Source organism: Sebastes umbrosus, chromosome 1, assembly GCF_015220745.1.
Source record: "Sebastes umbrosus isolate fSebUmb1 chromosome 1, fSebUmb1.pri, whole genome shotgun sequence".
NCBI lineage: Eukaryota > Metazoa > Chordata > Actinopteri > Perciformes > Sebastidae > Sebastes > Sebastes umbrosus.
In genome coordinates, this window is record NC_051269.1 from 33,363,396 (window position 1) to 33,390,406 (window position 27,011).

The window sequence follows — 27,011 nt, forward strand, 5'->3', positions numbered from 1 at the left end:
GGGGGCCTGGGGCTTTAGGAGGATTAGTGGCCAAGTGCTCAGGTAGCACAAAGAGTTGTTCTGCTTCAGCAAGGATGCTCTCAACCTGTCTCTGCTTCCAACATACAGATTCATCTCAATACATTTTTACCATCTATTTGTCGATGAGTATCCGAGCAGGATTTATAGCTACTGATGCATGCACAAATACTATGTTGTAATACATTAAACACAGAAAAAGTAATGCATACCGGCAATATAGGTGTTATGTACAACCCAGCAACTATTTTAAGCACACAAAATAAACAATTTTGCAGAAACATAAGTGGAAGTAAAAGAGCAGCAGATGCACAAGTTTGAAGGAAAGGGAGGAGCCAGCAGGTGACAGGGGAGGAGAGGGTTGTTCATGACTTTCAGGCGGACTGGAGAGAAGCAGTGGAGAATAAGTGTAAGACAATAAGTGAAGATGGCTCCCCAGCTATACCTCACCATGTACAAAGAGCAGTTTGCCTCTCCTGGCACAACGAAACGAGAACAACTTCGACCCACCTCTGCCAACCGCAGGAACAACCCCCAGCCCCGGCCGGTAAGAGAGGCTCAGCCAAATAGACTGCATGGGTTTAAAGGGATAAAGTCATTATATAAGATTGTGCAAAGACAAATGTTTGAATTTTTTTAGAAAATGAGAAAGTGTAAGTGGTATCAATCAATGTAATTTAGCAAATAATGTTACTGAAGCAATTTAACACATTTCTTGTGGTGCATTTAAGGTCAAACAAGCCTAATTAGGTCACTCTCTTTATTGTTCTTCATTTAGCATTAATTGGCGGCTGGTTGTTTACATTTCCCCCCTGTGCCTGGTGAAAGCTGTATAACATCTATTATTCAGTACTTCCTCCATGCCTCTTTATTTATCCCCACATGGAGTAAACAGAGCAGAGAAGAGAGTACAGTCACCCTACCACAAAGGGAAGAAACAAAGAAAAAAAAAGTACTTTAAAGTATTCAGTGTATTATAAGGATAATAATACAAATAGGAAAGACATTTAGGAAAAATCCAAATGACATTTTAAAACCTGAATGCTCTTTTACATTTAGTATTGAGAGAAAGGAATCATTTTGGTTTATTCAACGAGAATAAAGAAAGTAAAATATATATAGAAAGTACATATAAGATGCCGTGTACTAGGGGTGTTGTGATATACCGGTATTGACGATAACCGTGATATTTAAAAAATGAAATACTGATATCATGATAATAATACACATAATAATATTGTGTAAATAATCCAGTGCCTCTTAAATTATTTTATATATGCAGTTATAGTTGCAGATTCTCTCTCCATCTCCCTACATTCGTATTTTGAGTGTAATTAATTTGTCAAAAAATTGCACAATAAACAAAGTTAAAGATGAATGTATTTCTTTTTTCTTTTTTTTTTCTTTACAAAAGATATCGCAATAATATCGTTATCAGGAATTCTTTTGGCCACTATAATCGTGTAGTGATGATCTGATTTTATGACAGCCCTACTGTGTACGGTATATGTAAAGAGGAATGTTCAATGTTCCCCTGATCTTCTTCTTCTTCTTGTCCTTCTTTTCATTGCCTTTCCAGGACTTTCTGTTTCCCTGGAGTCTTCAGCCCAACTACAGGTCACGCCGCACACCACCACAGACCTCGCCCTCTGTGGACACTGGCCGTCCACTCTTTCCCCCTGTCAGACATTTATCATTCCACAGTCCAGTTACGACTTGTCCAGACAACAAACCAAACCACATGCCTCCTGTCAACCCATCCACAGTACCAGCTCTGCCCTCTGCTGACGGACTGCAGAAACTACAGCTGACTGAGCCTCCGTCTGGCTCTGGATTTAAGCTCCACGCAGCTTTGAAGAACCCAGCAAGGTTGCATGAGATCACTTTAATCTATGGTCCAAAGATGATTCTAAATACACAATGATTCTAACTGATTTTATTTGTATCACTAGAACTGGTTATCAGAGGATTGTTCATCCACTTACAGCACAGCAACTCAGGTGAGAGAATGACCTCTGACCTTTTCTTGCGGCCTTTAAACCTGCAGTAGGCATGAAGGTTTTTGGCATCATAGGGCAAAAACTCCATAACAACCTTTCAGCATATTGTAATTCAAGTGTTTTGAGAGAAAACTAGACTTCTGCACCTCATCATGGCTCTGTTTTCAGGCTTTAAAAAATCTAACCCGTGATGGGAGACTTTGACCAATCACAGGTCATTTCAGAGAGAGCGTTCCTATTGGCTGTATTCTGACTGGTGGGCAGTACTTGGTATTTCCTCAACTGTTCTCAACATGGCTGCCGGGTCACAAACTGTCTAATTTTACAGCTAAACAGTACACTACAAAATGTTTCTGAAAACATTTGTTAGAATATTGATTAATATTTGATCAGCGCTCACCATTTGATTGGCGTTCGCGAGTGATTGACAGCTGCTCAGAGACGGACGGCAGGTCGGCTCTGATTGGTTGTTTTCCTCCTGTCTGTGAAATCTTGCAGATGCCGTCAGGAGCACCAGAGAACACCGGAAGGACATAGAGGCCCATGATTTTTTCCAGATTATCTTTATCGTTTTATAAAAATAACTCCTTTGATCATATTTGCTCCATTTCTACCCACTGCAGCTTTAAACCCTGAAAACACTGGATACGCTGATGAGCATTATAGAGCGTTAACTGAGTGATTCTGACATTATTTTTGACAGGCAACATGCAGGTGCTCAGCTTCAGACAAGACCCCAAACCAGCAACCCTCAACACTACTTTCCACGGACACAATACCGGAGGTCTAGTTCTGGCATCAGCCAGGATTTTAGGTGCATATTGAACTTTATTTGATAACAAAATGTGCCATAAATAAGAAGCAGTGAGGTCTAATTTTTCCTCTGGTGGTCTCTCAACAGCGGGTGCTACAGCTGCTTTCATGTGGTGAAGCCCTACCAAGCAGGACACTACATCATACACCCAGAGTTTGTGTCTGAGTGCCTTCGTTAGGACTATTAGAGCACGGTGGGGACCGGGGACCCGCAGAGGTCCTTGAGGGGATCGTTAGCTTCACTATTGTTTAATTCTCCACTAATTAACCCAGCGAGACAAGGTGTAAGAATGAATAATGCAACTGTAGGCTGCACTCTCACCACTATTATCTCCCTACATACAGCACCGTGGCCACTTTTACAATTCAGTACTAAATCAGCAGCAAAGATCTTCCCCATAAGGGGCTTGTGGTGATCAAATCGAACGAGGCACTGTGGCCCTAATGTGTACGTCTGTGGCATTAAAATTTTATCCTACTATTAGAGAGATAATTTTCTTCATTTGATATCGGATTTCTTTATTGCATGTTTGGGGGGTTAAAACAGCGGGTTTTACTCAGGGGTATTGCATACTTATGATGGTTGTTATTATAGGTCATTTTGTAGTAATAATACCATATAATAGACAAAATGTACTACATTGTGTAGCACAGAGAGACCTCAAGTCCCCATAGAAATAGAAATGTGTTTGTTTCTACCTTTGCAAATTGCAGTTCCTTAAAACATGTCTTTGGCACACTGGCGTCTCGCTATACAACCAGTGTTAATTAACATCTCAAAAACTATGAGAAACCTTCTCAATATTTTGAATTAGTATCTCAATATTTTGAATTAATATCTCAATATTTTGAATGAATATCTCAATATTTTAAATTCATATCTCAATATTTTGAGTTAGTATCTCAATATTTTGAGTTAGTATCTCAATATTTTGAATTAATATCTTAATATTTTGAATTCATATCTCAATACTTTGAATTAATATCTCAATATTTTTACTTACTATCTCAATATAATGAGAAACGTTTTCAATATTTTAAATTAATATCTCAATATTTTGAGTTAGTATCTTAATATTTAATATATCAATACATTGACTTAGTATCTCAATATTTTTTACTTACTATCTCAATATAATGAGAAAAGTTCTCAATATTTTGACTTATATCTCAAAATCATGACTTAGTGTATTTTCACTTAATAAGTCAAAACACTGAGACACTAAGTCATTATTTTGAGGTAGTTTCTCATTATAATGACTTACAGGAACTTTTTTTCATCACAGTGGTAGAAATGGGCTTCCATATAAACAACAGTATAATCTGTGCAGAATGAGAGAATAAACAGATCTCTGTTCCCACCCTCTGGACTACATTTCCCATGATGCAGTGGGCGTATAGAAGGCGGATACGCATCAACATGCCTTGGTGCGTCTTGTGTTTTTCTGTGAACTGTTGCAAACAAGTTGTGCCTGGAGCTGCTGAGCTGAGGAGGCTGCTGCTGATCGGAAACAAACTTCTACTTCTAATGAACTGCTGCAAGTAAAACGGGACAAACATAAACGGTAATAACATGCTGCTTTACTCACACAGATGCCGGGTTATTTCCATTCCGTTAACTTTCTTGCACAGCAACTTTCTATGCATCCGAATATGGGCTGCTATATGGGGGCTACAAGTTGAGGATACATGAGCTAAGAAAACTTTCTTTTCTATGCAGTTATTACTTTATAAACGAATGTTTGCATGCACTGTATGCATGTTTTTATTTGATGTAAGAAATATGCACAATAAGTTAGTTAGTAATGAAACAGTCTGGTTCAGAAACATCCCAAGAGAAGATTGTTACTGTTTATTGTTGCTCTGTAAAGTTCTACCATGTAGGCCTCCTTATATATATAGGCTGATATTCCTGTTTATTATATTATTATATTAGTAAAACTCATAGACTGATGCTAGTCTGACATGCTCAAATAATGTAAAACTACTGTAAGTCATTTTAATGAGAAACTATCTCAAAATAATGAGAAAATAATTTCTCAATATTTTGACTTAGTATCTTAAATTTCAAGTTTCAGTTTTATTTGTCATGTGCAGATTAATACTGGGTCAATGGTAACATGTACAATGAATATCTCAATACAATGAGAACCTCTCTCAATATGTTGACTTATTATCTCAATATAATGAGAAACTTTTTCAAAATTTTGACTTAGTATCTTAAGTTCAAGTTTCAAGTTTCAGTTTTATTTGTCATGTGCAGATTAACACTGGGTCAACGGCAAAATGTACAATGAATATCTCAATATAATGAGAAACATTATCAATATTTTTACTTAGTGTATCAATATTTTGACTTAATATTTCAATATAATGATAAGCTTTCTCAAAATGTTGACTTAGTATTTAAATATAATGAGAAACTTTATCAATATGTTGATTTAGTGTATCAATATTTTGACTTAGTATCTTAAAATTTTGACATAGTATCTCAATAAAATGAGCAAGTTTTTCAATATTTTGACTTAGTATTTCAATATAATGAGCAAGTTTATCAATATTTTAACTTAGTATCTCAATATAATGTGAAACATTATCAATATTTTTACTTAGTATCTCTATATAATGAGAAACTTTATCAATATTTTGACCAAGTATCTCAATATAATGAGAACCTTTCTCAATAGAAATAAAGTTAAGCCTACTTATAAAGGCTAATATTCCAGTTTATTAGCAGAGTATAACTCATAGACTGATATAACCAGCCTACAGTATAGTCAGCTGCAACATGCCACACACACTCTCACTCACTCACTCTGTGTGTGTTTTTGGAGATAGTGAACCTCTCTCTGACTTGTCTTCCGACTGTATCAGCACTTCTCTGTTTATTTTTCTCCATGTCGGAAGAGATAGTGAATCAGCTGAAGTGGCAGATATGAACCCCCCTGATCACACCATAAACAAAGAAATGCTCCAGTCTGAACATTTTCTGCCTTTTCACACAGTTTCAGTGAGAAAAACCTGTTGGTATAAATACTTTTGTTCACAAAAGTCACTATATGCATGAAAAACAACAAAAAAAACCTTTTTAAACTCTATTTGTGTGAAAGAATTGTAATTAGAGCTAAAACGATTACTCAAACTGTCACTGCATCCTGAAAGTAGTACATGAGACCTATAATCTGTGAAAAAAGCAGGTTCCTCTGCTTCCTTTTATTGCTCTTAATGGCATTTGCAAGATTCCACCGCGGCTGCAGAAAAACAACCAATCAGAGCCGAGGAGTCTCTAACGCAGAGTCAGTCGCTGCCTGTTACTACCTATTTCTCGCCTCAAATGTTTTCAGAAACATCTTGTAGTGTACTGTTTAGCTGTAAAATTAGAAAGTTTGTGACCCGGCACCCATGTTAAAAACAGTCGCCCGGAGCAAACTTTCTTATTTTACAGCTAAACAGGATGTTTCTGAAAACATTTGAGGCGCGAAATAGGCGTTACAGTAACATAATATTGATTCATATTTGATCAGCGCTGCCTAGTTTGACAGTTTGATCGGAGTTTGAGCTTCGCGAGCAGTGATTGACAGCTGCTGTAGAGACTCCTCGGCTCTGATTGGTCGTTTTTGTTCGGGAGCGGTGGAATCTTGCAAATGCCATCAGGAGCAATAAAAAGGAGGCTGAGCAACCAGATCAGGATATAGTGACTGTATGTGAATAATTGCTGTAGCGCTGCAATGATTAACTGATTAGTTAAGTGACAGAAATTGATTATCAAATGTCAGGATTTGATGCTTTGTGTTGCCATAACTGAATATGTTTGGGTTTGGTTGGTGGAATAAAACAAGATATCTAAATAGATCACATTGAGCTGTAGGAAATAGGCATTTTTTCACTATTTTGTGATGTTTTATAGACAAAAAGATTAACTGTTTAATTGAGAAAATAATCGTCAGATTAATCGATAAAGAAAATAATTGTGCCTTAATTTACTGGTCTTAATAAATTAAATATCTACTAACAATTTGAAGACATCCCCTTGTACTCTGGGAAGCTGTGGTGGATATTTTACAGTTTTTACAATTTTACAGACTAAACAATTAATTGAGAAAATAATCATCATATTGATTGATAATAAAAAAAACAATTGTAAGCTGCAGCCTGATGAGATAAATGTCATAACTCAGAGATTGTCATCGATTAAGTTCGTACATCCGTCCCTGCACGTTTCCATTAAAAAGAACAAAGAAGACATGAATAAATAAATACAGTAAATCTTCTCCTGACTTTCTTGGTCAATTCCAGCAGCCTCCGAGGAACCAACAGTTAGTTCTCTGTTAATTAATGATGGGCTCATGTTATCACTCCTGTTGTTGGGGGAAATCCATACCAAGGGTGGTTGAACACAGAATTAGTCAATTAGATTGCTAATTAATAGCAAGCATTTTTTATTATCGACCCTCGCTGCCAGGTTCAGACCATGAGGGTCAATTGCAGTTAGGACTAGTCAGCAAACAGGGAATCTGGAGAGAACTGAACTCCCCTCGGTCGGCTGTGCACCTTAATCTAATCTATTCTGATTAGCTAAAGCCACAATAACTAACATCAACTAATTAATTACCCATAAGACTTTTTGCTGCATCCCTGCTGGGAGGGACAGTCACGTCTAAACGCAATAGAAACTAACATGCATGTGTGTGTTTTTTGGCTTGAATGAACCAGGTTACTTTCAGTTGTGGTTGTTCTGGCTTGATGGAGCACAAAGTTTAGTATTCTTTCCTCTCCTTCCCAGCACTGGCAGAGCTTTAAGGCCAAAAATCCCCTTTTCTTCTCCTCCACTTCCTTACATACAAATGAGTCCTCTTTCAATTGAACTCATATGTTCGAATTACTGCTGGGAACATCCACTTTATCCTCTTATGGGTAATTGGCAGTAGATTTGTTTTGTTAAATCTCAGACACATCTTTAAAGTTTACATCCTGACAGCGTAATACCTCTAAGTGCTGTGGAATCACTTAGTGCGGCACTGCAGAGCATGTAAGACAATGCTAGAAAAGTAATGGAGGCTTTGAACTGACAAGAAAACACGATGGACTGAGGAACAGGCTGGCATCTCATGCTGATCTGGCTGGGGCTGTTTTCCTGAATCTCTGATCTCAGTCTCTGATAGATAAGTGATTGTAAAGTATTTCTTGACTAACCAGAACTGGAAAGTGATATTAGGTGAATGATCTGTTCAAAGACTCCAAGTACAAGCAGCCTTTTTGTTTTATTTTGAACACGTTTTTTTTTCTTAAAAAACAGTGTTGCTATGAAAAGAGCAAATATTGCATGAAGACCCAGACACTGACTTTTCAAAGCTTGTTATTTCTCTCTCATGACAGGCAGGCAAACAGGCATATCGACGGGGCCAGAGCGCAGCAAACGAGGTTCCCTGGAAAACATTTCCATGCTCTTTAGAATAGCAACTCTCTGATTTGCCCTCTGAAGTCATGTACCAAGTTGTACCGGGAGGAGCAGGAGGCACAATTACAGATGTTATCCCCAAGCAGAAACACAGCAAGGACACTCGACCCTTAGTCGGAGCTGGAGTAATCGGCCTGGTGCTGGTAATTGCAGCAGTGACTGCGTGGTGTTATTACATCGCCTCTCTACGCAAAGCTGAGCTGCTTAAGACTCAGCTCCTGGATCTGAATAAAGATGGCTACATTATCCGCAACCAGGGAGGGTCTATTGTTTTCAGAATGGATTTCAGGTTGGTATTTTTCAATGGTCTTTCAATTTTTATGTTTGTGCAGGCTGTTCTGTACTGTAATTTGTATATATTTCAAAAAAATCAATCATCTTGAACCCGAAAGTATGAAGAGCGCCAAACACTGCATAGGGAGGGGGGAATGGGTGGGTCAAAAATACTAGGGATGCACTGATCAGACTTATTCATTCCTGATACCGATAGCAATACCTGGGCTTTGGGTATCGGCCAACACCGAGTACCGATCCGATACCAGTGTTTAATTAATAAGCTGTATGCCTCACTGTGTGGAAGTGACTGGGATCATTCTTTTATGTGTATGGCAACATCAGGCTTGACTTAAACATCTCTTTCCTAACTTTGTAAAACAAAATGTAACAAATAAATACATAGATGATAATTTTGTGAATAATAAATTGTACATCAGCAACTTGGTAAAAAAATCGTCAAAATTAACAGGAATTACAATTCAGGTGTAAACCTTTTTTAATGCAGCAACAAATTGGTCAAAATTTAAACAGGAATTTAATAGATCGGACCCATTTTCACCGATATCCGATCCAGCTATTTGAGTCAGTATTGGACCGATATCCGATCAAATCCGGTATCAGTGCATCCCTAAAAAATACCAGACTTTCGCCCAGGAAACCGTTTTTCTTATTCCGTATGAAACCAGAAGTCAACGTTGACTTATTTGTCACGAAACTTCCGTGCATAAGTTACGTTAAGTTTTTTTATCCCAAACCAAGTAGTTTTGTTGCGTAAACCTAACCAAGTTGTTTCCCGTAAAGACGGAAGTTTATTTTGACAGACTGTATGCGTGCAACAAGCGGAAATTGACACGGGTTGTTGGACATTTTTCATATGTTGCTGGACATTCGTAGAAAAACGCTCAAAAAATGTGGAATAACTTTTTGTAAGATATCATATGAACCGTGTATGAGGATACCTTTGTTTGCGTAATGATGCATATTTAAGATACATCAGAAAATGTATGCCAGTCATTTCAGTGATTTAACAGAAATGTGAGGTGTATGTTGAGTTGGATTTCTTGTAAATGGGATTATATTTAAATCTTGGCAGGTCAGGTACGCTGGATTTGGACTCGTGCTCCAAAGAAGGGGAGATTCTGAGCTGCGACCGCACCACTGATGATAGAAAACTGAACTTCTTCATTGAGACAGTGCGGCCCAAGGACACTGTGCAATGCTACCGTGTGCGTTGGGAGGAACTGGCTCCTGACATTCCTGTTGAGCATGCCATGACGTACACGATGGCACACTGGTATGGTGGTGCAGTGTCAGCAATTCAACACTGGCCTATTTCTATTAATGGCCAACAGCCTCCCAAACCCTTTGTTACTAGTGACATCTACTCAAACCGCAATGAATTTGGTGGGATTTTGGAGAGTTACTGGCTGTCATCCAATGCCACGGCCATCAAGATAAATAATTCAGTGCCTTTCCACCTCGGCTGGAACGACACAGAGAAGACCATGTCCTTTCAGGCGCGATACAACGACAGTCCCTTCAAGCCGGACCCAGGAGAGGCGCCGTGTGCTGAACTCAGCTACAGAGTGTGCGTGGGCTTGGATGTGACGTCAATGCACAAGTACATGGTCCGCAGATACTTCAACAAACCAAACAAAGTGCCTGCCAAAGTCATGTTTCGCCATCCTATATGGTCGACCTGGGCGTTACATAAGACTGACATTGACCAAGAGAAAGTCTTGGCATATGCAGCCAACATCCGCAAATATAAGTTTAACTGTAGCCACCTGGAGGTAGACGACCGCTACACCAGCCGCTACGGAGAATACGAGTTTGACCCGATAAAGTTCCCCAATGCCTCGGCCATGTTCCAAAAGCTGAAATCAGATGGGTTTCTGGTGTCGCTGTGGATTCACCCTTTTGTTAACTATGACTCAGCAAACTTCCACACTTGTGTAGAGAGGGGGCTGTTTGTCCGGGAGCCTACGGGCCGGCTGCCTGCGTTGGTGCGCTGGTGGAATGGTATTGGCGGCATTTTGGACTTCACAAATCCAGAAGCCCGCGATTGGTTTTCCTCCCAGCTGCGTTCACTGCGCTCCAGGTATGGGGTGACGTCTTTTAAATTTGACGCAGGGGAGACTAACTACTTACCGTGGAAATTTAGCACCAGAACTCCCATTCGAGACCCAAGTTTTTTCACAAGACGTTACACGGAAATGGCCATTCCCTACAACGACAGAGCTGAGCTGCGCAGTGGCTACCAGTCCCAGAACATTTCCTGCTTCTTCAGACCAATCGACAGAGACTCTGTTTGGGGCTACGAGTTGGGTCTCAAGTCTCTTATCCCCACAGTGCTCACCATCAGCATCCTCGGCTATCAGTTCATTCTGCCAGACATGATCGGAGGGAATGCATATCTGAACCGAACAGATGGAAATCGCGTGTTACCCGATCGAGAACTCTACATCCGCTGGCTGGAGCTGTCGGCCTTCATGCCCTCCATGCAGTTTTCTATTCCACCGTGGGAATACGACAACGAGGTGGTAGAAATTGCTCGGAAATACACAGACCTCCACGAGAGTATTGTGGCGCCACGGGTCCTGGAGCTGGCTGGCGAGGTGCTGGACACCGGGGACCCAATCATACGGCCCCTGTGGTGGATCGCCACTGGTGATGAGACCGCCTATAAAATCGACTCCCAGTTTCTGATTGGGGATGACCTCATGGTAGCCCCAGTTTTAGAGCCTGGAAAGCAAGAGCGTGACATCTACCTCCCTGCCGGCCGCTGGAGAAGCTACAAGGGGGAGAGATTTGATATCAAGGAGCCGCTGCATCTCACAGACTATCCTGTTGATCTGGATGAAATTGCTTACTTTGTTTGGGTGTAGCAAGAGAGGAATGTAACGCTGAACAGACTTGATAAGACTTTGCTGCAATTTGCTTGTAAGACAAGCTTCACGAATTTAGCTTTTATGCTTGACTTTTATGCTTGACTTTTATGCTTGTATGAAAAGGTTGTTTGTTTTGGGAAAGCTTTTTTGCAACAACATATGAAGACTATTTTTTAAAAAAATTATAACACCACATTTCATCACAAATGTGAAACTGTTTCACTCAAAAATGCTCAAAACCTCATCTTAATTTTTAATGTCATTTAAACGAATGAATGCATCATCTTTTTTTTTTTTTTTTTTTTTTCATTTTTTGTGGTTTAATGGTAAGATAGCTAGGTAGTATCCTTTAAAGAGAGACTGTGTAACCTTTGCTGACTGGCAGCCACTGTAGCCATAGTGGCAATTATGGGCTATTGATAAATGTAATATAATAGAAGCACAAGTAGAAAAGAGTCATACAAATTGACAAACTGACTCAATGATGTTAGTTACACAGCAATATCTGATTAAAGTTGGCTAAGATTAGCCACCATAAGCTACTTGTTATACCCATAGACTGTATATAAAGATGGACGACGTGACAGCTCCCCAAAAGTGAAGCCAAAACGTATTGATCGCCCCCTGGTGGCTGGCTGCAGTATAGGTCATAAATCCGCCCCCTCCATGTTAGCGGATGGGACATAGGCCAAACTAAAAAGTAAAATAATTTTTTACCGAAGATGGTTTCTGTAATTTTAGATAGTTCTTATCATGCTGGTGTATATTCAAGTGTTAATCTTTGTGATAAGTTTGGTTTCAATTACTTATTTGATGCTATAAAAAGGGGGTGAGACGTCATGATTGACATCTGTAATTGACAGCTGCTCACAGTAGTCACGGAGCTGGAGGCTCGGGAATAGTATAAGAGGGTAATGTAATTTTATCTTTCCATAACCATCACAAGTCTGTGTAATAGAACATGTGCCAATTTGATCATAAATGTAGTTATAGAGATATTATGGTTAGTTGTTGTGTCTTTCTAGCCAAACAGCTACCGTGGTGCTAACGTAGAAGCTAGGTAGCTCACGCTAACTTGCCACAGCCGTGCTCGGCTCGTGATTGGCTCGGGCGGGTGTGTGGGCGGGACCTCGATACCGTGGCTCCAGCCCCCCCGATCACTACTGTGTAGTCTCTGGCTCCAAATAACGTCAAAATCTCAAGAAGGCAGCTCCCTTATCTGGGATATTTTGGCTTCCCTTTTGTTCAGTGGGAGGAAGTGGAGACGCGTCGTCCATCTATATTTACAGTCTTTGATCATACCAGACCAAGTAAGGCTGCAGCAGCAAAACCTCAGCACATATACAAGTTACATAGTCTCACTTTAAAGCCTGCACAAGTCACTTACGTATATGAAACATTTGTCAAAAAGGGAATATGCAAACTGTGAATTAAGTAAGGCCTAGTTGTCATTGTATGCCATAAAGTTGGAAGTTAAATTTAAGCCAAACCGACCGTATCGTGGGAGGACAACTGTAGGGGTGTCGTTATCGCCATTAAGCAGCTACTAGGCGACATAAAACCTTCTTTATTGATAAAAAAATTCAGCTTGACTGAGATATCCTACTTTCCTTTGACACTAATGACTCTTCTACTCTACTCTGCGCCGAGATACTTTTCAGGAAGTCAGGTTTTATGCTTCACTTATCAGGATGAATGCTTGAAGTATAATCATTACAAACTGCATGTGCTCTCATTTGTGGAGCGCAGTGTCATGTAACTACTCTTAGTCCAGAAGAAGATGCCTTTTATTAGGCACTAAATATTTTATGCTCTTCCTCAGGTAACAGCTTTTTTTCTGGCTGGTTTTGAAGTGTCTGGTTGTGTCTTTGTCTTTATTGTGCTTTGCTGACTCTGAATGCAGCTAAACAGCTCGTCATACTATGATGTATAATGCATTGAACGCAATAACCTAAGTGATAATGGTCTGGTTACTTTACACCGACTTGGTATGGAGTGTCTATAGATGCCTTTTATCATCTTAAATGGTACAGTGCATTTTTTCACCTTGTGTTTTGTTAATGTGAATATTTTGTAACCGCAGTGACATCTCTAAGTGCCATTTGTTAATAATTACTGCCACATACTATACTTGATTTGTTGTTATGCTATACATTGAATATTTTACATTGCTATATTGTACTTTTATTATGTAATATTATTGTTAATTTAACCCTTTAAGGGGTGAGTTAACCCTTCATGTGCAATCACATGGTCAACAGAGTGAATGTACCATAAACGTCACAAAACTAAATTTTCCATTATGTTGCTGCAAATGTCTGAAATTTTTTTTTAAGTGCATCATTTTATATCACAGATGCGACTGATATTGATTGTCTCATCAAACTCTGCATAAGGCAGCATGTGACTAAAATTGGTAACATGGTTCAGCTAATTTTGACATGAAAATTACTTCCTTTGTTAGCTTTTTAAAAACTTTGTTGAGGCGGATTCTGATGAGCTTAGAAGCTGCAATAATAATAACAAAAAAGTATTTATTGTGAAGTAACAAAAAAGGAAACGTCCACATTCTTATGGTGCAATTTTGTCATTTGTTATTTTATATTTGTTTAACGGCGTCTGTGTGGCTTACAGGTTGACCTCAGTGGTTTGGTTTCATCATAACAACACTACCTATTTATAGCAGTTCTCACTCAGCATCTGGGCCAGGCCAACCTCTGAGGCTATTTCTGTCTTGCTTCATGACGAATCTCAGAGACTCTGTATATCTCGGACTGAATGTTGCTTTGCTTTTGGCTCTTTTTGACCCAGCGTGTGTTGTCTGCTTCGAGTTATTGTAACCGAACATTGCACTAATTTTGGCAAGAGTGCATATTTGATGTCATTTTTTTAATGAATGTATTAAAAGGAATCAAGTTTGACTTTTTTCTGCTTGCGAGCATTTTTGTTTTGCTGAACTTGCACACAATAATCTTTGTTTGTTGTTGTTTTAACTCTCTGAGACCCAAAATAGACCTGTTGTTGTGTCTTTTTTAGAGGGGAGTACAGGAGGTCTTTAGGGGGGGATAGCAGGTCAGCAGTAGATGTCACATAGAAGTGGTGTACATCATCTGAAAGCTGAGAGCCTGAAGATTAATTTGAGATGCAGCTCAGCACTGTGTGTCAAGTTGTTCTTGTCATAAATCAGAAATAATCATGAATTCATTCATAAGAATAAATTGTATAAGGGCTTAGAGCATTATGATGGAAGTATATGATGGTCATCCCCATGCTCTACTATGTCTCATAAGTTGTTGCAGCAATTTTGGGGTTGATAACATTTGTTACACAGATTTGGCGCTAAATTTAACCATTTTTTTAATCTATGGAGAATTGATAAACAATGATCAATAATCCCTCCATAATACCACATTAAGACGCCAAGACCTTGAGGAACACCATTGAAAAAGCCATATTGTGATTTGGTAACAAAAACTTTTGACATTTAGAGATTTCTGCAAGAATTAAATTTTTCGGCGATTGGATGGCGAGCATTTCTGTTGTGTAAACTGCTCAGAAACCACCTTATTTTCAATCTACCTAGAAAAGCCATCTATCCTCTGAATGCTCTAGGTCTGTAGTTTGTGGCTGTAAAGTTTCATGAGGCTGTGATTATTCTAGAGGCCACAACAGTTCAGGTTACGTATCGATCTCAAATAGTTAAGGTCAGGCATAAGGTTAGGATAGGTCATCAGTCAACGAGTCTTGCGAGAGTTTTTGCGAGTTTCTGCTGCTCTTAGAACAGATTTCGCAGTTTGTGGACTCCCCTCTAGACACGACCGTGACTCGCGGGTACCCATAGAATCCAATTTCATTCAGGTCAGAGGTCAAGGGACCCCTTTGAAAATAGCCAACTATTCTGACATGGTGGATACCAATGGATTCCTCAGGTTTAGTACTTTAGTTTCTTATGATATCTGTATCTTCACTCTTGCTCCAAAACTGAACCTGCTACAGCCTCTGAAAGACGGTAAAGACGGTTGGGATTGCCTGCGGGGCTCTGGGTTAAAAATAAACACCATATAGTACAAAAAACGCAAGTGCAGCTGATTAGACTGTTATCAGGCCATTAAATAGGTGTTATCGGGCGCTATAAGTACCATATACAGTATGTGGGTCAATACTAAACCCAATAGTAGGTTTTATCATTTATTCACATGGTAGATCACCTAAAGACGGTATAAAAGAAGACAGACGCGACCTCTAGCGACCGTAGTATTTATGAGCAGAAGCAGAAGTCAGGCGCTAGACATGAAACTCCATAAGGGATGGAGGTTGGAGGCGATGGATGGGACACAAAACACAGGGTTTATACCCATGTGGCCGGAGTTTGCTTCCCACGTGAAATCAACAACGTGTATTAGTCTTTGTGTTCACAAGGGTTACGTGTTAGTTTTGAAACGCAGTTATTTTGAGCCAAAACACAATGTTTCCCCCTAAACATAACTAAGTGTTTTGTTGCCTGAAGAAGCCTTTTTGTTTGTGTTCAAAACGTAACATTTCGTTCAGTTTTACAACGTGTTAGAACGTGTTGCTTTTAAGTTTTTCTTTCACTTTTACTACGTAATGACATAGTAGGCCCCTATTGACCCACATCTATGAGGATATAGCGACTGATAACGCCTATTTAATGGCCTGATAACAGTTGAATTGGGCATTTTGCTACCTAGACTACCGCTACCAGATGACTGATTGTAAATCCTCTTGAGCCCAACTTTTACTCTTTTACACACACATAAAATACAAGAAGAAAAGACACCTGAGGTCAGTAAGCTGACTGGGCAACCAGTGAGCCAATAACAACCTGTAACCTCTTACGAGTCTGCAATACATGAAAGCTAATGTGCCTATCAATTCAGTATTGAAAGAGACACCCTTGAGGGACTTTTCCAACTTTTGGCACCCGGCTCATCACAGGGGCGATAATGACAAGGTGATGAAACAATTGTGCAGGTTATTTGGAGGCTGTGTTCAGATCAATAAATCATCTGGTGGTTCATGATGTGAGGGCCAGAGAGCAAGTGATATGAAACGACCAGACACCAAGAATAAAAAAAAAAGAAAGATAAACAGTGGGAGATAATAGCAACAATATTTATTAGAATCACAGCCGTAAGCATGATTGTTCTGTCTGAGTTCAAACAGCCTGGCAGGAGCGTTTCTTACAGCTACTGTCGATCTCTCATATGTTTGGGGAATTTATTCCATTTTGAAACAGCGGGGATATGCTTCAGAACTACTTCACTTTATTTGCCAATGCCTCATCTTTCTTCAGAATTGATCTGGACTTGCAGCCCGGGCGGGGAGGACATACATTCATTGATTAGCTGTCCGTGTGTTGCTGGGATCAATATTATTTGTCGGTTTGCTTTCTGCAATCATATTGTTTGGTTCTGCCCATCTTTTCATAGGCTGGACGAGTCATTTATGTAGCAGCTTTAAGGGGAATTTGGAGATTTTTAGGAAAAAAAAGAAAAGATTAGAAAAAAAAAAGGACCATTTCATGATAAACGATAGCGGCTTGAATAAATATTTGTGCTCAGTTCAATGTGTTGAGGCACATTCTGCTTTACGGTTTTATGAATTTGTTGATTTAAATGAAGGAGAAAATGCGTAATTACTTGTTGCTGATAGCAGTAAGAGTCAAGTAAGCGCATGAAACTATAATACAGAGCTTTTAGTATACAAAAAAAGTATTTAAAAAAAAAAATTCACAGGTTATTTGTGAAAAAGCCGTTATCAGATATTGAAAACTGAACAAAGACGTGACATCTGTGGGTGTTTTGGCCAGCATGTGGTGCTGTAGGCGTCCAGAAGGGTGCAGTGTAGCTTCATTGATAAATTCTCTCTCTGACATGTCAGTGGACCACGGTCCAGATGTTATGTGCGTACACACACACTCACAGACACACTCACACACACTCACACTCACGCACACACCAAGCAGGACACAAAACTGGCAGAGCACTTCCCCCTCTTCCTTCCCCACCTGTGAGCCCACCTGTGTGTCCATCTGCAGAGGAGAGACGCCAGTTGTTCTGGTTAGGAGCCAGTGTGTCTCAAGTACCTTCCCATATCCTCCTTCCATGAGGCTGTCTGCTGTCTGTCCCCCCCAGTAAAACATATACTGTATATATTATACACACACTGAGAAGTGGTGCTCTGAACAACAACCATAAAAACACTAGAAATAGATGCATCTTTGGCAATTTCCAACTGGTTACAGCCTCAATTGTTAGGAATATCTGAGAATACTTAGAATAAATAATGATCACAATCAAGAATTAGTGTAAAAATTAATTATTTAACGGCAATATTGTAGTGCATGCTTCTGTGGCTTATAGAGCCGAAGCTTTGACATTGCATTTTATCAATTTATGTTAATGTGCACTGCTAAATTCAGCTAGACTTGGATTAACAACTGTCACATATAAGCTAATTAATTAATAATATATATTCTAAACAACTTATGATCACTAAAATAATTGTAGATGAACATTAAAGCTACTGAATCCATCATCAAAATTGCTGTTAGGCCACAATTATAAAGCGAAAATGAACAAGAGACAAACAATGATGAATAAGCTTCAGCTGTTATTAAAAAAAAGCTCTCCAGCATCGCGGAGCTGAGTGTGGAATGAGCGTTTATTGTAGGAGACCACAGGGGAAATAAAACCCCACGGCCGTCTCCTGTGTGAAGTGAGAATCTTTGTCCTTAACCCAAGATTTTCACTCCGTAACTAGAATGACCTCGCATCTGGTGCTGCCACGGCTTGTCTGACAGGAATATGTCTGTCCTCGCTAGGTAACAAATGAACCCAACGCCCCAGAGACTTGTCTCGCATCTGTTTATCTTTTTCACCTGTCGGTTCGCTGCACTGTATCAGGCTTACACTCCTCTGCAGCCTTTGTGGGTTTCTGAGCATGCCTCCGGCATTACAGGGACGGAGGTGGTCGGTGTTGGCCGGTAGCAGAATTTGTTAACTTTATGACCGGGTGGGATTGTATAGTATAGTGTGTAGGTACACCTACATATTTGTTTTTTCATATTCGCTTCTGATATTTGTAGCTTAATTGGTACACTGTTTGTCCTTTTTTATTGGCCTTCTTTGTCATTTTTTAGGGCTGTCAAATTCGCAAAATTTTGGCAAGGAAAAACTGTCATGGCCATTTTCAAAGGGGTCCCTTGACCTCTGACCTCAAGATATGTGAATGTAAATGAGTTCTATGGGTACCCACGAATCTCCCCTTTACAGACATGCCCACTTTATGATAATCACATGCAGTTTGGGGCAAGTCATAGTCAAGTCAGCACACTGACACACTGACAGCTGTTGTTGCCTGTTGGGCTGCAGTTTGCCATGTTATAATTTGAGCATATTGTTTTTATGCTAAATGCAGTACCTGTGAGGGTTTCTGGACAATAATTTATGTTTTGTGTTGTTAACTGATTTCCAATAATAAATATAAACATACATTTACATAAAGCAACACTCCCATGTTGATAAGAGTATTACATACTTGACAAATCTCCCTTTAAGGTACATTTCAAACAGATAAAAAATGTGCGATTAAATGCGATTAATTATGGACAATCATGCAATTAATCGCAATTAAATATTATAATCGATTGAAAGCCCTAGTATTTTTATATTTGGTATTTTTCTTATGTCTTAGCTTGGGCTGAAAGGATTAGTCGATTAATTGATTAGTCGGTAGACAGAAAAACAATCTGCAACTATTTCAATAATCGATTAAAGATTTAGAGCTGCAATTATTAATAGATTAGTTGTCAACGATTAAATTAATCGCCAACTATTTTGATTGCCAATCAATCGGTTTGAGTAATTTTTTAAGAAAAAAAAAAGTATAGATTCTCTGATTCCAGTGTCTTAAATGTCAATATGTTCTGGTTTCTTTACTCCTCTATGACAGTAAACTGAATATCTTTGAGTTGTGGACAAAACATGACATATGAGGATGTCATCTTGGGCTCTGGGAAACAATGTTTTTCACCATTTTCTGCCAAACAACTAATCGATTAATCAAGAAAATAATCTACAGATTAATCGACGATGAAAATAATCGTTAGTTGCAGCCCTAGAAAGATTATCATGTTCATCATGTATCATCTAAATGTGCTGCTTTTCTTTTCTTTTTCTTTTCTAAACCAAACTTTGGGTTTTAGACAGTCTGTCTGACAGAACAAGCAATTTGATGACATCACCTTTAGGAAATTGTTATGGGGATTTTTTTTTACTATTTTCTGACATTTCATAACCAAATGAATAATCGCTTAACCAAGATAATAACTGGCAAACGATTTGATAATGAAAATCATTAGTTGCAGCTCTAGACTTTGCAGCTGTAATCTTGTTGTTGCAGACAACGACAATAAAGCTGTCTTGAATCTTGTGTCTATGCAGATAGTATATATATAGTATAGAGTTAAAGAAAATGGAGACATATATGCTTTAATAGTAAAATGAAGGACTTTGGGGAAGACAACAGGCAGGGTGCTTCCTCTGAGCCTTGGTGGGGGTAAGAGGTTGAACGAAATGTCAGCCACCGTGGAACAGATGCATAATTGAAACATTGCGTTGCCGCTGCGGCCGTGCACAAGGTTGTTTGATTGATACCGTTTTAGAGCACTCCTGTCCCCTCGTGCTCGTGGGGTTTACCTGGGGAGAAACCAGGGGAGGGGGAAAGGTGCTTAGGTGGCTCATCTGGGTTTTGGAGGAAAATTGGTGCCATCCATCAAACACTGCATTTAACAAACGCTAACGCAGGCCTGGCCAACAAAGGATTCGTATATAAGGCAGCGAACCGGAAAACATGTGAGGTGCAGGGACTGCTGAGGGTCTATCAATCAGCCAGTCAGCTCCTTTATTTAACAAGCGAGGGCCACAGACCCCGAGGGCCACACTCCATATTCTGGCTGGTTGGGCTTCTCCTGTAAAAAGGAAGAGAAAAAAAAGGGGGAAGAGAGGAATGAAGGGAGGAAGGAAAGAGAGGGGCATGAAGGGATTGGGGTTGGGGGGCGATGGAGGTGCAGAAGGGTTTGGCCCGTGTCCCCTGGCGTGCTGGTGCGCTTCATCTTCTCAGTGCAAGGGCCTGGAACTGCTGCTTGATGGGATTTTCAGCCCTGTGGCCTCCGCTGTCCCAGCATCCATCTGGAGGGCTGCCGTGTGCGCAGCGGAGAGCCAGCCACTCAGCGACACAGCCATAAAGAGCAACCCGTAGGCCAGCCAATGCCACTGATCTGAGGCTCGCAGCTCTGTTCAGTGGACAGGCCAACACTCAGTGGCACACATTCCTGTCGGGGACACGGGCTGATCCCTGAGCTACTGTGTGCTCAGTGGAACAGAAGACACGCTCTGTGAGGCAGCCCACATTCGACCACTGACTCCTTCAAAGCTTAGAAAATTGGAATGGAACGAGGACTTCACTATTCAGCATCCTTAATGGTGTGGAGAGGACGATCTCCCCTCTCTCACTCTCTATCTGTGTGTGTCACAGCCAAGGACTGACATACACTGATCCTTACACTTTTGCAGTGCGGCAAGATTTTACAGTGTGTTCAGTATCTGATAGAGGTAAAATGCTGAAGTCATAGCGGCACGTTGTAGATGATGCAAATGTACACGCAGTGGCCACACAAATTCCACCCGATTCAACTGTGGCCCTTTGCCCTTTGGCCCTTACCCGTCACTTTAGGATTAGGTAAAAAAAACACTATAGTTAGATTTAGGAAATAACTACATGGTTGGGCTTAAAACTACTACATCTGTACAGTGAAAATGACACTGAATGTTGTTAACATGGGACATGAACAAACAGCTGATTGTAACGTGACGCACGGGACACGAACAGTGGTCTCCTGGATGAAAGCCTTGTGTGTGTTCACCCTATGTGAGCCTACTTCTCACTTGATTTATTACCTCAGTAAACATTGTAAACATGAGTTTATGGTCTCAATCACGAGTTTCAAGTCTTCTTCAATACAGCATGATGTTCATTTAGTAAATTATGGTCCCATTTAGAGTCAAATAGACCATAAAGCAGGGTATACCTTTGGGCGTGGCACCTTGTGATTGACAGGTCGCTACCACGGCATTGTCCGGTCTGGGAGTTGTCCGTGTCTTACAACTTTAAACCTTTCACAGTGTGTTTTCAGTTCATCAAAGTTAATTGTAACATTTTGATCGCCTAAAATTGTCTTATTCCGCATTCTTAGCTCCACCATCTCATGTCACTTCTGGTTACAAAAAAACAACATGGCAACGACCAAATACCAAGATAGCGATGGCCAAAATAACGAACTCAAGGCTTCAAAACGGCAGTCCACAAACGTCGCGGTGACTGTCAACTTTTATATACAGTCTAAGTCGGTGATCTGCCATGTAAACAGATGATAAAACCTACTATTGGGTGTAGTAGGCCCCTAATGACCCACATCTATGGTGCTTATAGTGACCGATAACGCCTATTTAGTGACCTGATAACGGTCTAATCGGCTGGATTCCTGATTTGAATGAGCCTGTAGGAAGGTTGGCCGTAATAAAACCCTGCCTGAAAACAATGCTATATATATAATTGAAAATCAAGACCAAATATTCAAAGACAATCATTACTGCCTCTCATTACTGGATCCAATTTATGTTTCCCCCAGGGGACAGAGCAGCACATAATGGTTCAGATACTGTACGCGGCGTATTGTATTGATGCTGAACGTGCATGAGATCCCGCCTGATATAACTGATACGTTCTGTGGAAAGTTTTCGGATTGAAAATGTTTTTTGTTTCTCCTCAGGGCTACGCGGCGTCGTTAGCATATTTTCTCTCTCCCGACGACTGTAAATTCAGTGAATGTAGCCCTGTGGTGGGTAAGGTGGGCAGACGGCAGACTGTATAAATAAACAGAGTCTGTCTGAGGGCAGCGCTGTGGCCCCCACCTGCCCACCATCAATCAATATTACAGCGGCCACTGGCAGCCCAATCGCCCTTTTATAGGCCTGTGAAATGATCAAACATCTGCTCATAACCATGCTTCATATATAGATGGATCATATATACAATATCAAACTCTGGTGAGATCCAGCTGCACAACAGGATGGAACAATACAGTGCATTTACCCAAAAGTGTTCATAGTGGCAGATTGGGAGTTATAAGTGGCCTTAAAGCCAAAATGGATGATGTCTTATTGTTTCCCCAATAATCACACTCAGTCTTATTGTGTCTTGGGTGAGAAACTCAGCGCCCAACTATTTCCTTGTTTCCTGCTTAAAAGTTGATGGGAGCTCAGTGAACATGATAAAAGTTGAGCCCAGTAACTAGTTTGGCAGCCGTAGTAGACAAAGGTTGCGGGGGCCCGGTCCATGGAGAGGGGGAATGAATCCAACTGGTCCAAGGTTAATGGTGGCCTGGAACAAAATGGATTCAATGCCAGGGGCGTGCTGACAGGTGATTTGACATGAGTGAAGGTGGGCCATCAATCTCCCGTTGGCCCCTCTGACCCTCCCCCGCCCGGCCGCAGCAGCTAGGGGGCGCCAGGTGTCATGGTGCCCTGACCTGTACGGGCCTCCAGATAGCCCACCTGCTGTCTGCCTGAAGCTCCCCCTACGGCTAGAAGAGACTCCCATCACTTCACGCTTGGCTGGCATAATGAAACTGTGATTGGGAGATAGTGAACTGTGACAGGCGGTAGTAGACTCAAAAAGTCTTTCTAGCCAAATTCAAACCGCTCGCTCCAGGTTTCCTTTCACGGACCCGCTCTTCTCTTGAATCGCTCTGACAATTTAATGGTGCAAAAATGATAATCTGCCAGCCTATCTTTAATATGCTTTCTGGTGGTGGTGTGGCTATTGTCTCGTGTGCTGCAGAACGAAGGGATGTTCTGAGGAGAAATATCAGGTTAAAAAACTACTTTGTGTCAGTGTCATTATGTGCATGTGTGTTTCCTGCCCCCCCCCCACCAACCCCACCAACCCCACCAACCCCACCCCTCCCTCCCTAGGGAGGCTCGGCTTCACGTTTAAACCTGACATAAATTCCCTGTCACAAATCCCCGGGGCAGCCAGGCTTGTAGGCACAAAAGCAAATATTTCCGTTCCTGATCACGGCCAATCCCTTTTAACATCCCCACCCACTGACCACCCTCCCCACCCTCCCCTGAACCTACCCCAGCACCGCAAGCCAGCCATTTGTCACAAAGTAATTATAGAATTATCGATTGGCAAGCAATTAACACCTTTCTTCTCTTTTTCCACCCTCCTCCTTGCCCCACCCAACCTCCTCCCCCCACCACCACCCCATCCTTTAATTTGAACTCGGAGAGAGAGAGAATAAGGGTGGAGGGGTGGGGGGGGTAAAAGCCGTGGGAGTAGCACATTTAATCCTGCTGGCATTTCCTAGTTCTCCTCAAATTAATAGGGCGACAGGGACAAAACGGCTTTTCTCTTTCTTCCTCTGTTTCCTCAGTTATTTCTCTCCTTGTCTCGCCTGCTGATCTATCTTTAACAGACAGGGAGCTGCTTAGAGTACTCTATTCTAGCCGGGATGAATGAATACACCATTAAACCTCAATTTAAAAAAGAACACCTTGCATGTTTCATAATAACATAGCTCCCCGATATAACAATGTTGTTGAGCTCTCAAAGGGGAAAAAAGACCTAACTACTACAGGCTATTTTCTTTTCATATCTTTTTTGATGATTTTATTTTCAACTTTTTTTTACAATAACAGACACACACAAGACATGAAACACCCAGTACCTTTATACAAAATAACAAGGAAAATACAGGGAATACATGTCCAGAACAAGTGCAGAGTAAAACAGGAGAGACTGATCCTTCAGGGTAAAGAGTGAGAAAAAAGAAACAGCTAAAATACTAACAAAAAAATAAGGTAACACTTAATTTTATAGGTCTGTATATCTGTATATAATAATGTTTATAATAAAGTAAGTTTCAATACATTTTTAGGTAAATATTGAGGTAATTTTGCAGTAATTCAAATAGAATTTCAAATAGTTTAGTGCTAATTATCACATAATTACCATGCAATTTGCGGACCTGTAAAATGAAGTGTTACCAAAAATATATATGTGGGGGACTGCCAGACTATCCGTCAGCATACAGAATAAAACAGAGTTTGCACAAAGTAAATATACAACATAGCAGCAAAACTCAAGAGCTCTACAATTAGGTCTAATCAAGAAATGTCCAAAACGGCTTCCACATCTTTAAAACAAAGTTTTGTGAATTCTGTTTGCTAAAGCGAATCTGTTCCATCTTAGCGATAGAAAGCATTACTCGTTGAGCCACCTCCTGAAACATGGTGATGATGGAGACTTCCCATTTAATATTATTATTTTTTTAGCTGCAATCATGCCTGCCTAGGGTGACCAGGTGTCCCACTTTACGAGGGACTGCACAATATTTTTATCCCTTGTCCCCACGTCTCACGTATTGAGACGATGTCCCACATTTTGATTGGCTTTAGTTTTCAAAAGTCAAACCACTGCAGGACAGACGCTTTTTTAAAAAATCTGGCTTTTATCCAACGGCTGTGAAGAAAGCAGGGAAGGCTGTCATCACAGGGCTGTGTTTGCTGTCAAACTGCGCACACGTAGGTCAAGTGCACGTTGACCTGTCGCCGTCTTTGCTACGCTACTACGCCCAACGGAGAAAAGTCACCGCAAAGTCACAAGCTATGCAGATTCAGGCGGAATATGATGGAAACTACCACAAAGAAAAGGAAGAGCAGCTACAACAAAGACTGTGAAACTACTTATAAGTATTTATAAGTGGGTGGAAGGCGATGAAAGGAGTTTTTTGTGAAATTTGCCAGTTATTTTTCAATTTCAGACGGGGAATACAACATGAAGCAGAATAGAAATGTTTATTTTTTAAGTTAGACATTATATCAAAGTTGTAGACTACCTCTCAGCCTTGGTAACGTGTCCCACATTGTCCCACATTGTCCCACATTGTCCCACACAAACATACTCTTTGTCCTACATTTGGTTTGTTGGGATCTGCTCACCCTATGCATGCCTTGAGAGCCTGTTTTAGATGGAAGGGAATGGCCCATATCCTGTCAGAGCAGCCAAATATTGCCAAATTACAGCCTGGCTGAATGTCTATTTCATATTAAATATGTCAAACCAGAAATTACCCAGTACTGGACAGTGCCAGAATAAGTTTCTTTTCATATCTGGCAGCCTTTACTTTTACCTCTTCTTCCTGTCCTGTTTTCCTGCTAGCAGCGGTCCAGATGGACGTGCAGGGGAACAGTGCTAGAACCTCCGGCTGGCAGGTGTCTGAGTCAAGATGGATGTCATGGAACATCACCTTAGTAACATATGGATAGGGACAGGGGAGTTGATTCCCCTTCTGGCAAGTTTGATAACACCTCTTCTCTTTCTGTTTATCAGTCTGCCTGCCATCTCTCACTCTCCTCGCTTTCATATTCTGCTTGTCCACTAACAGGGATTTAATGTCATTGAGATTTATTTTTTACAGCTTATTTTTTGCCGCATCCGAAATGGAGCATAATATATATTCTTAAACTATGGATCAGACCCAAAGTGGGTCACGGCTCTACTTTTAGTGTCTTCCCACAAAAGCAAAAGTACCTATAAATATTAATGAGCCCGTATAGGACGGGAGACTAAATTTCTAATTTGGGTTCTGCACTGAAAAAGAACCCCTGAGTTACAGGATTTAATTTTCCTCTGCTTTCCTCCAGTCGGAGGGGGCAAAGCTGCTTCTAAATTACAATTCATGTCATCACACCAGCGTCGGTTTTTCTGTGGGGAGCAGATGAGATAGAGCTGCTGTTGTCACCGATCACATCAATGGTGACAAGATTAGTCATGTTGTTAAAAAAAATAAGACGGTAACGAAGCTTACTTTCTCACTAACATGACGATAACATGACCTGGTTAATGATTAAGGACTCATTTTATTTTGGTAAGAAGTTAAGTTATGTCTATATGATCAGAGTATTTCTCACTTTAGATTTAAAGGGACTTTAATGAATGCAAGAAGGTCACAGATTATTTTTGCCTATACTGAAATGGTGTATTTGAATATTCCTGCATACTGGGGACCCTAAACAGTCTTGGAATTACATAAATTGGATATCACTGTAAAGCTTAGATCTTGTGGATCCAATGAGCCCGACTGTATTCAAGTGTGATGATGTTAGTCCCCATAGCAGCCATTTCATTGTATTGAGACCATTTTTTGAAACTAGACCACACTGTATAAAATGACCTGTGGTGACCTCTAGGATAATCAAAGCCTCGTGAAATTTTACAGCCACAAACTAGAGACCTAGAGCATTCAGAGGATGGATGACTTTCCTAGGTAGATTGACAATAAGGGGGTTTCTGAGCAGTTTCTAAAATAGAAGTGATCGCCATCCAATCACCGAAAAATGCAATTCTTGCAGAAATCTCCAAATGTCAAAAGTTTTTGATACCAAATCACAGCATGGCTTTTTCTAT

At 40.4% G+C, this 27,011-nt stretch overlaps 2 protein-coding genes and 1 long non-coding RNA gene across 3 annotated transcripts; 2 read left to right on the forward strand and 1 right to left on the reverse strand.

The window, feature by feature from the left end:
- The first annotated feature begins 402 nt into the window (after positions 1–402).
- LOC119493848 lies at positions 403–3,304 on the forward strand. The gene is made up of 5 exons (XM_037779340.1): positions 403–565; positions 1,598–1,887; positions 1,971–2,018; positions 2,722–2,832; positions 2,920–3,304. Exons 1-5 carry the CDS (start codon positions 446–448, stop codon positions 3,008–3,010), a joined length of 660 nt encoding a protein of 219 aa, XP_037635268.1. The 5' UTR covers positions 403–445; the 3' UTR covers positions 3,011–3,304.
- A 931-nt stretch (positions 3,305–4,235) lies between these two features.
- On the forward strand, positions 4,236–12,122 carry myorg (myogenesis regulating glycosidase (putative)). Its single transcript, XM_037779771.1, has 3 exons — positions 4,236–4,396; positions 8,208–8,578; positions 9,659–12,122. The coding sequence occupies exons 2-3, from the start codon at positions 8,316–8,318 to the stop codon at positions 11,451–11,453; spliced, it is 2,058 nt and encodes a 685-aa protein (XP_037635699.1). The 5' UTR covers positions 4,236–4,396; positions 8,208–8,315; the 3' UTR covers positions 11,454–12,122.
- Positions 12,123–18,887: 6,765 nt separating this feature from the next.
- Positions 18,888–26,650, reverse strand: LOC119497604. Its single transcript, XR_005208945.1, has 3 exons — positions 26,556–26,650; positions 19,022–19,025; positions 18,888–18,899 (listed from the first exon to the last, which is right to left on the reverse strand). It is a non-coding gene; the product is annotated as an uncharacterized LOC119497604 (long non-coding RNA).
- Positions 26,651–27,011: the final 361 nt, after the last annotated feature.

What these genes read in the sequence shown, in the direction of transcription:
- LOC119493848 (XM_037779340.1), top strand. Translation starts at nt 446, where the DNA reads ATGGCTCCCCAGCTATACCTCACCATGTACAAAGAGCAGTTTGCCTCT. An exon ending in GCTTTGAAGAACCCAGCAAG is followed by an intron (nt 1,888 to 1,970) that starts GTTGCATGAGAT and finishes TTGTATCACTAG; the next exon opens with AACTGGTTATCAGAGGATTG. An exon ending in GGCATCAGCCAGGATTTTAG is followed by an intron (nt 2,833 to 2,919) that starts GTGCATATTGAA and finishes GTCTCTCAACAG; the next exon opens with CGGGTGCTACAGCTGCTTTC.
- myorg (XM_037779771.1), top strand. Translation starts at nt 8,316, where the DNA reads ATGTACCAAGTTGTACCGGGAGGAGCAGGAGGCACAATTACAGATGTT. An exon ending in GTTTTCAGAATGGATTTCAG is followed by an intron (nt 8,579 to 9,658) that starts GTTGGTATTTTT and finishes AAATCTTGGCAG; the next exon opens with GTCAGGTACGCTGGATTTGG.